At 39.5% G+C, this 15,008-nt stretch overlaps 2 protein-coding genes across 3 annotated transcripts; one reads left to right on the top strand and one right to left on the bottom strand.

Moving 5' to 3' along the window:
• The first annotated feature begins 312 nt into the window (after positions 1-312).
• LOC141646063 (putative inactive receptor kinase At5g58300) lies at positions 313-2,592 on the top strand. The gene is made up of 2 exons (XM_074454148.1): positions 313-1,758; positions 1,998-2,592. Exons 1-2 carry the CDS (start codon positions 351-353, stop codon positions 2,570-2,572), a joined length of 1,983 nt encoding a protein of 660 aa, XP_074310249.1. The 5' UTR covers positions 313-350; the 3' UTR covers positions 2,573-2,592.
• A 487-nt stretch (positions 2,593-3,079) lies between these two features.
• LOC141647588 (uncharacterized) lies at positions 3,080-8,266 on the bottom strand. 2 transcript variants are annotated; one of them, XM_074455835.1, is made up of 11 exons: positions 8,170-8,266; positions 7,719-8,040; positions 6,455-6,499; positions 6,299-6,361; positions 6,089-6,151; positions 5,907-5,969; positions 5,668-5,730; positions 5,300-5,359; positions 4,721-4,861; positions 4,175-4,270; positions 3,080-3,854 (listed from the first exon to the last, which is right to left on the bottom strand). In XM_074455835.1, the coding sequence occupies exons 2-11, from the start codon at positions 7,968-7,970 to the stop codon at positions 3,417-3,419; spliced, it is 1,284 nt and encodes a 427-aa protein (XP_074311936.1). In that variant the 5' UTR covers positions 7,971-8,040; positions 8,170-8,266; the 3' UTR covers positions 3,080-3,416. The 2 variants fall into 2 exon arrangements, with proteins under 2 accessions (XP_074311936.1, XP_074311937.1); XM_074455836.1 differs by having other exon boundaries at positions 7,719-8,004; positions 8,170-8,262.
• Positions 8,267-15,008: the final 6,742 nt, after the last annotated feature.

Here is a 15,008-nt window from a genome sequence, read left to right as displayed (position 1 = left end):
CATCATTATACTACTACTTGATTCCACTTTTGAACTTCTGTGTGTATAATGAGGAATACTGATTCAATGATCCTGCAGGATGAAAACTGCGCTCTAAAATGTAACCAACAGCCACTCTGTTACTTCATGATATAATTACCTTAGCGAGTCAGTTTATTTTATTCCATGGTATTCCAAAATAGTACAAGTAGAAATGATTGGAGTACTTTATAATCCCACAGGAATGGAAACAGCTAGCTAGTTCTGTTTCAACTGAAATAATGAATCCATATTTACAAACCATTTCGTTCTTATTTCAGGCCAACCATACAACCAATCATACATCTAGACTCAAGCCGGAAGATTGCCCTATGACGAACTTCCTTTTGACATTTCTTCCGCTCTTCTTACTCCTATTCTCACCCCGTTGTAATGCTGACCTTAGAAGTGAAGAACAGGCTTTGCTTAAGTTTGCCTCTTCTGTCCCCCTTGGCCGAAAGATGAACTGGACTACTGCTGCTCCAGTATGCATTTCTTGGGCCGGCATTACCTGCAACTCAGACAATAACAGTGTAACTGCTATCAGACTACCCGGGGTTGGACTCAGAGGTTCAATCCCTTACAACACCCTTGGAAAGTTGCCTAGCCTGATGTTCATCAGCCTAAGGTCGAACTTCCTCAATGGTAGTCTTCCATCTGATTTGTTGTCCCTCCCTTCTCTCCAATATGTATACCTTCAAAATAATAACTTATCAGGGAACATTCCTTGGTCTTTATCGACTAAACTCAACACAATCAATCTCTCCTTCAACTCCTTTGAGGGTGAAATTCCGTCATCAGTCCAAAACTTGGCAAACCTAGACAAACTATACCTTCAAAATAACTATCTTACCGGATTAATCTCCGTCTTAAATGGTACTAGCATTAAACACTTGAATGTGAGCAACAATCACCTTAGTGGCACAATCCCGTCATCACTGAGAAGCTTTCCTACATCGGCGTTTAAGGGAAACACAGGCTTGTGTGGGAAACCGCTTAAACAGTGCCCGGGAATGTCTCCATCCCCATCTCCATCTCCAATTCCAACTCCAACTCCATCTCCGTCTCCATCTCCAACTCCAACTCCAACTCCAACTCCATCTCCAACTCCAACTCTGTCTCCATCTTCATCTCCTTTGCCTTCTTTTTTCCCTTCACCATCTCCTTCCTCTATGATATCTCCCTTGCCTGAGTCGCCTCCTAAAAAAGGCATCTCAAGAAAGAGTCTAAGCACCGGGGCTATTACAGGCATTGCAATTGCAGGAACTATGGTATTGTTATTTGTAATTATACTCCTTCGTTGTTTGAGGAAAAAAGAGGGAGTTGGATATGGTGTACTTAAAGGGAAGGCATTTAGTGCCGGAAAACCTGAGAACCCTGAGCATGATTTTGGTAGTGAATTACAAGAGGCTGAGAAGAACCAGCTTGTTTTCTTTGAAAGGTGCTCCTCTAATTTTGAACTTGAAGATCTATTGAAGGCTTCTGCTCAAGTTTATGGAAAAGGAAGTTATGGGACAAGCTATAAGGCCAAGTTAAAGGATGGAAAAACAGTTGTTGTCGTAAAGAGATTGAAGGATGTTATCGTAGGGAGAAGAGAATTTGAACAACAAATGGAAATGATTAGGAGAGTAGGTCAACAGTTGAATGTTGTTCCTTTGAGGGGTTATTACTACTCCAAGGATGAAAAGCTTCTAGTGTATGACTATGTAACTGCTGGTAGCCTCGCTGCACGTTTGCAAGGTATGTTTTGATCATTATTACGCTGCTATTATACATATTATTGAATGGAACTGAAAATAATGTTACTTAGTCATCAGATGTAGGCTAAAGTAGCTGGTTTAAAACTTCTCAACACCAAAAAAACATAAGAGCACTCTTATTACTTTTGAGCCATCTCATATGGTGAGGCGGTCGCATGCAAGAATAGTTGCTCTCATTGAGTGTCTTTGTGATTAACTTAACTTCATGTAAACTTTCAGGTGGAAGAGACAGTGAAAAGCCGCCATTAGACTGGGAATCCCGGGTAAGAATTGTATTGGGAGCAGCCAAGGGAATTGCCCACATTCATTCAAGCCGAGTTGGCAAGATCACACATGGAAACGTCAAGTCTTCCAATGTACTTATTTCTGAGGACCTTAATGGTTGCATCTCGGATTTTGGCCTAGCTTCTTTAGTGAGTTATCCTGTTGTTCCTTCAAAAACTGCAGGTTACCAAGCCCCAGAAACCATTGAAACCCAACAAATGACACAAAAGTCTGATGTTTATAGTTTTGGTGTGCTCCTTCTTGAGTTACTAACCGGGAGAACTCCGGGACAGTCACCAGGACTCAATGAAGTGGGTGACCTTCCAAGATTTGTCCAGTCAGTGGTTCAAGAGGAACGGATTGCAGAAGTTTTTGATGTGGACCTAAGGAGACAGTTGAATATTGAAGAAGATTTGGTTCAAATGCTTCACATCGCCATGGCCTGTGTCTCAACGGTGCCCCATTTAAGACCCGACATGGACGAAGTGGTACGGAAGATCGCAGATATATATGATATGAACCTTACATAAATGAACCCATGCCAAGTCTAGACTCTTAAAGTTCCACCACACCATCTCCTGATGTTTAGGGATCCCTATCACACTTTCGTGCCTATAATTTCATAACCAGGCAAAATCGAATGGGTTGTAGTTTGTACATAGCTCAAACCTCTGTTAGCCACTCGTGCCGGTGACATCTTCAATTGTTCAATAGTTCTTTTAGGATTTTAGGTTAGAAAATTAAAATGTTGGTCACTCTTTTCGATAGTCTTGTTCATTACACACTTAGAAAAGGAGGTATGTTGCTTCATGTATGTTTGAGATAATGTCATTTTATTTGCTCCTTGCACACCTATGTAAGCTTATAATTTTTCCCTCAAAAACGAAAGTTTCTGATTGAAACATGTTCACAATATTGCTTGTAATTTAAGCATCTGCTGGTTACTGCAGTCGAAAATCAACCTTTGAAATAATACTACAACTGAAGGAGAGTTTTGCCTTGTGATCCTACTTGGCTCAAATCCGAACAAAACTGGATGATTAAAAAAAATGTTTAAAACAATAGTTTGCTTTATTGATTAGCCACAAAAGTTTTGAGTTATGAATAAGGGAGACAATTATATGTATCACAAAACATGTCACCGGACAAATCTAATACAACAATGTAACCCCAATAACAAAGACTGGCCATCATGAAAAAAAAATATCAGAAATGACCGATCAAGAAAAGTAGAACAGTATCAATCTATTAAAAAATTTAGCGACTGTCTATTAACCTGGAATATGGAGGAAAGCAAAGATCAGATAAATGATTAGTTGACCAACTCTTATCTTTGTCCTTGGTCCTACAAGCAGCCACTTCGGATTCCAGCAGTCAGTTGGAAGAATTGCCGTTTACTAGATCAGCACCGCTAACATACTTTGCGACAAAAGAAATAAGCCTAAACGGAGCACCAATTAGTGGAGCATCTGTGATCGGCACACCCTCATCGTCTCTCTCCTGGGAAAATGACTGTACTTCGATATCCTGAACTTCATTTTCATCTAATGGTATTTGCACTATTTCTCCAGAAACAGTTGCATCTGAGGAATGCCGAACGACATTGGCATTCTCTAAGTCCATGTCATCACTCACCTTTTGCTCATTCCCGATTGGTACTGTCTCAAAATGTTTGGTACTCGTTGACAATGAGGAAAAATCCTTAGAAGGACCAGGTATAAGATCAGTAACTGCCACATCATCGAAGACTTCCACAGATGTTGCCTCTGGTACCACTTTGCGCCTCTCAAGCTCCATGTATAGCTCATTTAGCTGAAACAAAAAATGGGAGTCCTAATGTGAGATAAGTAGAGACTTGATTGTTTAAAAGACAAATGTTTATCCCTTCGAGCTCTTCAAGTACTCCCTCTAATCATTTGGATTAAATGCATTTTTATATGAACAAGAGTGGGAAGGGTATATGTTAAGTGGATGCAGAGTGCAAGTATAAGCAAATTGGGCTCTAAGGCTTTTAAGGGGGTATTTCTGACATTCTTTAGATAAATATCAAGGTAGAAATGTATAGAACGGGTTTGAATGACCCAAAACGGAAAATGCTGCGAGTGAATCCAAATTGAAGAGATAGTATATACCTTTTCCACTAGGTCTGCATTTTCCATAACCAATTTCTCAACTAATTCAAAAGCGGCTTCTATCTGAGCATTCAAGTCTTCTTTTTCAGAAGCATCCTGCATAGGAAATTCAAATATCATGAGACAACATTAACATTTCATAGACCTCAGAAACCGCTACAAATAAATCACAAGGAACTACGTGATCACTCAGGACAGTTCTAAGTATGATTCAGTAACAGATCATTTCTGATTATGTCCAGCAACTTTTGGGAAACACTGGACTTGAATAAGGTCGACAATTGCCAATTTGCCGTTCCTTTTGAGCAACAGGGTAATAGAATAATTTTAAAATTCAAACCACTAAAAAGAAACTAAATAGCATGAGCAACGGACTCTGAAGGCAGGGATGTTAGCTCTATGTACATATGTACGTTCTTAAGAGGAGTTCAGCTACCTTACATCAAAGCTCAAAGTTGGTATATCATCTCATGACATCTCAATATAATCTATGAATGTCTTGAGGCGTAAGGAACAATCATTATCAAACTATGGTACAAAACAAACCTTCTGTCCTTCCGCAGGTGAAATAGCAGAAGTTAAGCTCTTCTCAAGATCCTGGATTCTCGACTCTAAGGTTGAAATGTTGCCTAGTAACTGATTGTTTTCTTGTGAAAGACGATTCTGAGCTCCTTCCAAATCCAGAACCTGCCAGGCTTTGTAATCAATTTCAGCATCAGAAATAATATAGCGGTTGCTAGTTCCAACATGATGTACATCAGAACAAATTAAGCATAGAAGAATTGAATCGGAAATATTCAGGAAGAAACCAAATCAGAGATTGCGATTCATTTCATTACCCACCAATACGTGCAGTTCTTGCTAGTTGCTAGGTATGGGAGATTGGGAGGTGCAAACATATGCAGCCTTCCTCCAGTTTCCCAATACCTTGTGATGTAAATATATGCAGTTTAATAATACTTTGTTTCTCTACCCACCACTGGTCCAATAGTTATCAGATTGAACTCAGTTAATACTAATCCATAATGCAGGATCTTGCAAATAAAAAAAATATACGACTCAAGCGCCAGCCAATCAAGCTCATTTGATCAATCTTGCTATTAATGGGAAAACCACAGTATATACCTGCTTCTTCAACCTTGTATTTTCATCATTCAGTGCTGCAAACAGTTCCTTACTTGAGTTCTGCCAGTAAAAAGCAGGGAAAGATTATCAAATGGCCATTGTCTTTTAACACTTAAAACACTAGAAGTTAACAAGGGTATATTAAAATTAATCCAATGCTACAAATATGGTGACTTAGACTTCCACGAAGCGGATAAATAGTTTAGAGCTATCAGACAAACAAACAATTTAGTGAAGTTGAAACAAGTTGACTCCCAATCAAAATACCATACAAACACCTCTAGGCAATGTAGACTAACATATATTATCTAGGCAATAATGAAGAATAACAGCAGACGCCATGTGTTTAAAACCCACTATTAGGTTACCTCATTTTCAACCAATAGAAACTTCTCCTTCTCAATATGCCGAATTTTTTCCCGCAATTTCACCTGACAAGATCAGCGATTTGTTTATCATAAAAAGAGATTTATAAACTGATACAATGATAGTGCTAGACACTGCAACATTCACATGCAAGAAATGACCAAGGGGAAAAGTATAAGTCGGTGTCCAAACAAATGAACGAAAAGCTGAATCAGTTATGGCGAGCAATTTGTATTCTCACCTCTTCTAAACTAACATCAGCTTTCTCCTGTATCAAACAGCTAATCTTCTGTTCCAAGCTCGCCTGATAATAAGATTTGAATTTAAACACTGATGTGTTGAGAAGATTCATTGTAAGATGTCAGGTCATGAAAAGCCCTCACATTTTTTATTTTTCTGACAAACTGCTTAAAAGAACATTACCTCTTTCTGATGCCAGGAGTCATTTTCGCACTGTAATTGCTTTATTCGCGACACCAAATCGGCCTGGAAATTTGACGAGCTAATCAGATTATCAGAACAGAAACGATAAAATATATGTATATAGTTATAGTCCAAAGAAAGGACCTATAAGTCTCCAATCATGTAGTTATCACCACATAGATGTGAAATTTATCCAATAAGAAGTAATACCTCTCTTTGTAAATATGAATCCTTTTCGTACAATAGTTGTTTCACCATCTCTCGTAACCTAGCCTACAAAATACCAAATCAAAGAAGTGCAAATTCACAATGACGCAAAAGTGAGCACCATTAAACAATAAATTGGATTAAAATGAAAAGTCTTACCTCTTCTTGCAACCACTTTTGTTTTTCAGTGTCAGCTAAAACAACCTGTCAAATGAAAAATTTAGGAGACACATTAAAGCAGTGCATTTTTCAGCTCCAATACAAAGCCCTATCTTCATCTCTTCTATCTTAGGCCTTGTTTGGAGTAATTCCATCCAAATTTTTCCTATCTTAGGCCTTGTTTGGAATATGAAAAGAAAAGAGAAAAGGAGAGGGAGGGGAGTGGGAAAGAGAGAAGGGAAGGGAAGCGGAGGCCGAGATTTTTCCCTCCAGGCCTCTCCTCTAACAGAGAGATTTTAATTTGCCTTAGGGTGTGTTTGGATTGAGAGAATTGGAGAGGAAATAATTTGCCTTGTAGAGTTGTAGGAGGGAAATGGAGGGATCTATTTTCCCTCCCCTCCAAATCCCTCTACCTTCATTTTGCTAACCAAATAATGGATTTATCATCCTTTCAATTCCCTCCCCTCCCTTTCCCTCCAAATCCCTCAATCCAAACACACCCTTAGAGGAGGAAAAGAGAAGGACCCAATTTCCATCCCCTCCAAATCCCTTCATCCCATTTTTTAACCACACAAAGGGAATCCTCTCCCTCCAAATCCCCATATCCAAACACATCGTTAGAGAGACACTGATTTTACTCTGAGGGAAAATGGAACCCTCCATTTCCCTCCACCGAGGTATTTGCTAACCAAACATGGAAAATTTTCCCTTTCCATCTCCTTTATTTCCCTCTAAATACCTCCATCCAAACAAAGGTTTAGGCTTTAAGCAGCATTTTGGAGCATGACTCACATGTCGGATATGTATATAGCACAAAGATGTATCCAAATATTTATTCACCACAAAGATGTAACCATAGATTTCCAATCTCTCATACACTCAGAGAAACACCATTATATCTATAAACAATTAAACATAGACGTTCAACATTAGGGTTCCGATATGATTGTCAATTGAACTTATAACTTCTTTATATGGGTATTTACACATATATACATGGAGCATTTAAGGAATTAAAGGAACATGATCCTAAAATATCACCCAAAAGCCATATATACATAGAATCTCCAGAACTATAACATCAAAGATCCTATAGAAGTTTACCTAGATTACGACAATATTTTGAAATACTTCCGAATCCAATCGAGTTGACTCATACTTAACATAATCACAACCCCTAAAAGTCCTACTAAATCGGACCATTTGCGATTCATCACTACAAATTAACCGAGCTAGTAAAATGTCGTAAAGAAAAGGAGCTTACACCAAGAGTGTCATTAGAATCATTTCGACGGCCTTTCTCCTCAACAGTCGAGTTCACCAAATCATCTAATCCACCATTGACGACTCCAGAAGCTTGATTTGTATAACTCCGTTCTTCGACATGATTATGATCCTGAGAGCTCGTTTCTCCAGCATTAGAAGACGTATCTTCAGCAACCGGTTTCTGTTGCTGCTGATGTTGCTGCTTGTTCTTCTTCTTCTTGTTCTTCCTCTTCTTTTTATCATCCTCCATTTTTGTTCACAATCAAGATTCAAACCTCAAAACCCTAATTACAAAGATCAACCCTAATTAATTCCTTCAGCTGCAATCAATTTCACCCAAAATCATCGCAATTTGGACGATTATAAACATCAAAGCTACATATATAATGAAATTAAACCCTAGGGTAAAATGAAATTGAAATCAAAGAATTGAGATCGAAATTTGATACCTTGTAATTAAGATTGTTGTTGAAGAAGAGAAATCGCAATGGTAGGAGAAATATGAGGAATTTGATTGCTTGAAACACCAGGATTTGGGAAGGAAAAATAGAAACGGCGACGTTTTAGTAGTGATGTTGTCTTTCTTACAATTTGGGCCGTTTTGTTCGTTAACGGGTAACTGTCAGACTCCAATGAGACAAACCAGGCCTTTTTGGGTACGTTCAATGTAATGAGTTTGCTGGATATCTGTAATTTGGATCATGTTATTGGAGCGGTCTTACAAGTTACAACAGTTCCAATTTATGGGTAGGGGACTGGGGGCTGGGCAAAATTCGGTCAGGATCGGAAACGAAATTAAAAATTTTGATCCGGTCTCTGGTCCAACATTTTTTAGCATTTCGGTTTTGGTTTTTGATCAGTTCCGGGACCAGGTTTTTTCGGTCCAGACCGAAAACACCGTAATTATTGTTACTTGATCTTTTTTCTTAGAATATTATTTAAAAAAACATTGTAAATCTATATAATCCGGTCTGATGGACCTGATTTTTGGACCGAAATTTGAAGAAAAAGGCATATAAAGAAAAATTATGATCTAACCGGCCCGGTACCAATCCGAAATTTTTAATTTCGGTCCATATTTTTTTAGATTCCAGTTCCAGACCATTTTGATTTTGGCCCAGTTCGGACTAGACCTGGCAAATCTGACTCAACCTAAATGACCTGACCCGACACCCGACTCAAGACCAAAACTTGAACCGCGCCCGTATTGACACGACCCAGTATAAGCTGACCTGAATGTTTCTTGTTGCAAACTGATTATTATCCACAAATAACTTGATAATAACTTACCCAAAATGACCCGACTCGACCTGACCCGACCCAAAGTCTACAAACCTAAAATGACCCGACTCGAAATTGACTCGATCTGAACCCGACCCAATTGACCAGTGTGTCACGTCTAGTCCAGACAGAACCTGACAAACGGGTCAAGCGGGTCTGGTTGGGTCGGGTCAGTTGGGTCGAATCAGTTCAGATCTCTCATTGATTTTGGGTTAACTCGGGTCTGGTCGGGTCATTTCGGGTTTGTTGGTCGGGTCTGATTCGGGTCAAGCGAGTCGGGTTGTTCGAGTGCATTTTCGGGACAATGAATAAGACAGAAAAAGTCATTTCAAGCTTTTTTGGTTCAATTAGAGTTATATTTTGTCGGGTTATTTTCGGGTTTGGTGGTTTCGGGTTGGGTTAGTTACGGCTTACGGGTCAAGAAAGTTCGGGTCATGTTTGGGTCGGGTTTCGCGTTATATTCGGGTGATGTAGTTCGGGATAATTTTGGGTCTTGGTTCAGCCTTTTCAGGTCGGGTTGCTTTTGTCGAGTCTATTCTAGACCAATGCACATATCCTTACTTATGAGCGCTTAGACCTTGTTCTTTTCGGCTGAAAAGGACTGAACTAAACTAAACTTAATGAAACTGAATTGAATGAAGCTGAATTGAAATGAAGTAAAAGTTAATTTGAACTTAAATGAGCTTAAATGAACTGGATAGAGCTGAAATTAAGTCCATAAGAATAAGGCCTTAAGATAAGGTCTAGACCTGTAAAAAAGGCCGGGTCAAAATACAAGTCACGACATACAATAGTCGGACTAAGGTCCCCTAAGTATATTTTAAAAAATTAAACCATACCTATTATGAATATTTTAATCATAATCAACACTAACATTAATTTAATTATATGAGGTTTTTTTATAACTGTCACCACGAGTAATCTACTTTTTAAGAACTGTTACCAAGGAAATAGAACTTTTAGAACTACTACCATAATCATTAGTTCGGGGAAAATCAGTACCAATTAACACCAAAGCCCAATTTTTCCCTTAAAAAGACAAAATTACCCCTTCTTTAACCTTCCCTCCTTACTTACCCAGGCATAAACACACAAGATTTAACCTAGCCTTTCAACTTCATCACTCACACTCTTAACAAATTTCTTCATCCAAAACAAAATCCACCTGCCATTAATTCTCCCTACTCATTTGAAGAATTTAACCTAACAAAATTCACCTTCATAACTTAACTTTATTTACTTGAAAAAGTCCTTTGTCGATATTTTCTACTCATTCTCAAGTTTGTTTTCCTTATTTACTTTGTATTCTTAATCTACCTTTAATTTATTCTCAAGTAGTACTAATTTCAAAATGTTGATTTCCTTAGTTATTTGTTTATTAGATTGTCTTATTGAATTGTTTATTAGATTTCATAAACCCTAATTTTTAAATTCACTGAAAGTTATTCCATTGATTTATTTAATTAAACTTTTGTCTTGGTTATCACTTTAAACCTGTTTCATTACATAGATTTGACTAATTTAATTGCTTTCTTTTTAGAAAGTTGATAGCTTTCCTTTATTTGATTGAACAGAGATAGAAGGAGAGAGAATTAATGAATTGAAAGATAATGTTACCTGGTAGAATAGATTCAAAGGGAGAGAATGAATGAATAGATTCAATTGATGAAATAAGAAATAGAGAAAGACAAAGGAGAGATTGAAGAGGGATTAATGAAGCACAAAGTCTCATTATAGACGGGAGATATTCGTTTATAGTTATAGACGGGAGTAGGGGTGTTCACCGGTCCAAAATCGGACCGGACCGGATAACCACATATCCCAAGACCGCGGACCGGACCGGTTAGAAGGGGACCCGTGTAACACCCCCATACTCCAAGTGCCTTACCAGGACCACTCAGGTATAAGGATACTACCATCTCGGTTGACCGAGGTACTGAATATCATAAGACAATAAAGAAACGTACTTTTAAAGTAATTATAGATTAAGTGAATACATATTCAAACCAAAACTAATAAAAGGAATTACAAGGTTCTCATACGGTCTACAGCTAAAATTATCAAAGCTACTAGACTTCGTCTGACACGGCGGAAGACTTCTAACTGCCACGTGATGACTCATCCCAGCTATCCCATACGCGTCATATCACACCTGCTCAATAACTGCTCACTACCCCCGAATGGATCACCACAGTGTTTAAAACATTTAAACGGGGTCAGTACTAATCACGCAATTCAACATGTATAACAATAATAAGATAAACAGACAGCTGAACTGTCACACACACACACCACCAACCAATTCTCATCATCTCAATCTTGTTGTCCACCGGACCCGACCACACGCCATGGGGGACCGCAACTGTTCCCACCTAAGCCCCGCTCATCATACCGAGCGATAACCCTGTCCATTAATGTGCACATCCCCTTCCGTGGCGGGTTCCACGAAGGGCGAAACTAGGGCGTGAAGCCACTCCCGCAAGTGACTCCACTCAGCCGAGAACGCATCTCGAGAACCATAGACAACCAATCACAATCACAATCACAGCCGTTACAATGCAATTACTATATCAAACAATCAATCTCAACACATCAACAATCATCCCATTATGAGACTAATACTGAGTAGGAAATCCTACCGGAAAGCACAACATGATCAGACGGTATCAACAAATTTGTACCAAAAAGTCTCTTCTACGAACCCTCCTCCTATCATATAACACATAGAGGCTACACATCACAAACTACACACAAAACCCCCAATCTCTAAATTAGGGTTTAACCAAACTTAACAAAACATTATAAAAATTATATTAAAAGCTTACCCTCGACGCAGGGAACTCAACGATACGAATAACGACAAGAACCGACCGTCGAACTCCGGAATTGCTAAGGATGCGATTAGGAAGATGAACTGGTTGCTTTCTCTCTTAAACGGGGTTTTAGGTTTTGTAAAAGTGATTTAAAACAATGACGACTATGTTTAAATACCTTAATCGCATAATTAACAAAACCCGAGAAAACTCCCCGTAAAACCGGACACTCGATCGAGTACCCAAGGTACTCGATCGAGTACCCCCTTACTCGATCGAGTACTCCAGCTACTCGATCGAGTACCCAACAGTCGAAACTATTTTATCTCGCAACTTACCCTTACTCGACAGAGTAAGGCCTACTCGATAGAGTACCCCAAGACTTATAAATACGAGTATTACAGTCTTCCCTCCTTAAAAGGAACTTCGTCCCCGAAGTTCAACCCATACATAAAAACAACCATACAGACTCGACCAAGACACAACAACTTAGCTAAGGACTCAAGAACTCGACCGAACATAGAACATGAACTCTTAACACCCACTCCACCAACTATGTTTACTTCCACAACATGACTCACTATACCGTATCTACCACATATATATCTCTCACGATACCAACTCCATACATAACCAACTACCATCCTCTAATGCTGCTAGCTCCATAATATCATCAACTATCAAATCCAATACCAAGACACTCATAGACATCAAACGGGATGTTACATTCTACCACCCTTAAAAGGAACTTCGTCCTCGAAGTTTACTCACACTCGTAACCTCATCATCCAACTGTCAACACTAGCGAAATATTCTCACTCTCCTAAACATCACGCTACTACAAGCACGGTCATGACCTTTAATAAAATCACCCACAACACGAATCGATCTTTTATTCTACATCAAGACTCAACTTCCAAATATATTACCATATGTACAACCATCAAAATCTTGTTTTATCGCATCCTACTCCTCTTAAGACAAATGTTACGTCCTCGTAACTCACTAATACCAAACCATATCTATATCTCATTACCCTCTGTACCACCACATGTCAAAGATAACCGTCTATAAACCAAACACTCACCATTCTTATATCCAAGGCTCCCATACATAAACATTTCTCATTCCTCAACTCATTCGGCAGCGCACCTAACCTATACCATAAACTCGTAGCAAATCACCACACCCACTCTTCATTATTACTGCCAAACAACATACCTCTCTACGTAAGGCACTTATCTCCCAGAAGCATAACTCACGGTCCGCACTCGTTACGTACACGCACACTAGATCCTCAAGTTCTTTCTTTCATTACCGCAAAATTCATACACAACTTAACATGACACTAATTTCCCAAACACCCTACACTCTTTGTCTCAACAAAAGATTATGAACTACCTGCCGCTTTCAGATCATTACAATACATGTTCCACGAATCATTTTCCATTACCATGTCTACCGATGTCTCATCTGAAAACAAGATCAAAATTACCGTAACAACCTCTCACAACCGTGTCCCATCAACAGATTATCACTATCCCATGACAACAACGAAACATATACAACTCTATTTCACATCATACTCTACCTCATTCCCAACTTAACCTGGTAAAGAAAACATGAATAAGCAAGACAACCGTCTATCAAAGACAAAAATCGACACTCGTAGAGAGCAACATCAAACAAAACAACAATCTATGTATAATCGGTATGTACTTTGAAACCCGAATCATAATCATCCCGCCTACTCCACCACAACCGGTGACGGCATCACAACACCGCCACCAACAACCACACCGTAGTGCGAAAATACCCGCATCACAAAGACTATGTACCGTGCCCGGATCACCACCCGAGGCACCATAACCACACCGATAGACATCACAACTGCATACAATTCCCATAAATACTGACTTAGCATAACTTCTCAGACAAGAAAAACTTACTCAAATCCACTTTATTAAATCACCACGCAACATATTATATGGATAAACAGATAAACATCTCATGAACATCCTCTCTGCCATTTCCCGGAATACACATGTGTTATCAATACACATAAAATTATAACTAGCCATGTCAAATCAATCAAATTATTACCTTTTTGGATATCATTAAATTAAATTACCGTGTCCAACATATATATTACCGAACATTCATAAAACAATTTTATAATTATCATACCATACCACTTCTTGTGAGGTCAGAACCTCACACAAACATTTACACAAAGCACAGACCCGTAATCACAACCAACTAGTCAATCCTGACCACGTAAGTCACCACTCGAAAAAGGTTACCTGCCGCCCGAGTTTAACTCATATGCCCCTCATAACATATTCCCCCATTCGCACAACCACCACTTCCTGCCAAATATAATCACACCTTCACTATTCAACTTGTTCCGGGTATAATTCCAGAGCAAGTATCGTTACCACCCGTGGCTTGTAGAATAATGCCTTGGGTTAGACCCTTCGTGCTTCTATCGTCTCCCTCGGCCTCCCCTGCAACAATGAACGAACTGAGGGCTTGGCTTTGTGCCAAGCGTACCCACTCCGACGCCCAAGTCAGTGAACTTAGAGGTATAAGTTGTATGCTAACTGGCTAGGAATGTATTGTAGAGAGATAAGAGAGATGTTACCAGATGAATAGTGTATTTAGGTTCAGTTGTGAGATCCTTTCCTCAAAGAAGGTTGAGGAGTATTTATAGGCTTTCACCTTTTGTCACGTAGTGGCCAAGTGGCCAAGTGGCTTATCAGGTGGAAAGACCGTTCTACCCTCGGCCGATGAACCTATGGCAGGCCGGCAGAGGGTCTTGGATATGAGTACGCGGGTATGTGTCCCGGCCGTCAGGTTGTCAGGCCGAGACGCTGGCTAGTTGGCCGATGGGATGCATCGGCTAGACAGTCTAAGTCGTTGACTTGCTGTGGATATCTTTGACCTTGCTCAGTGTGTTGACTTTGGTCAGCGGTGCAGAATATGCCCCATCAATTTGCCCCCAGCGTAGTCTATGCCGTGGTATGGGCTCCGATGTATGCTGAGCATATATTCTGCACAAACTTCCGCAAATTTCCTGTATCGGTGTCTTCTTGTGTACCGGCGTGGCTCTTGTTAGGCCGCACCATATACCATATCCCCCCTCCACATGGATGCGTAAAGGGTATCCGATGTGGAAAAGGAACATGACGACT

This window comes from Silene latifolia, chromosome 3 (genome assembly GCF_048544455.1).
Source record: "Silene latifolia isolate original U9 population chromosome 3, ASM4854445v1, whole genome shotgun sequence".
NCBI lineage: Eukaryota > Viridiplantae > Streptophyta > Magnoliopsida > Caryophyllales > Caryophyllaceae > Silene > Silene latifolia.
The sequence above is the reverse complement of the archived record's forward strand: the minus strand, read 5'-3'. Positions and strand labels throughout refer to the sequence as shown.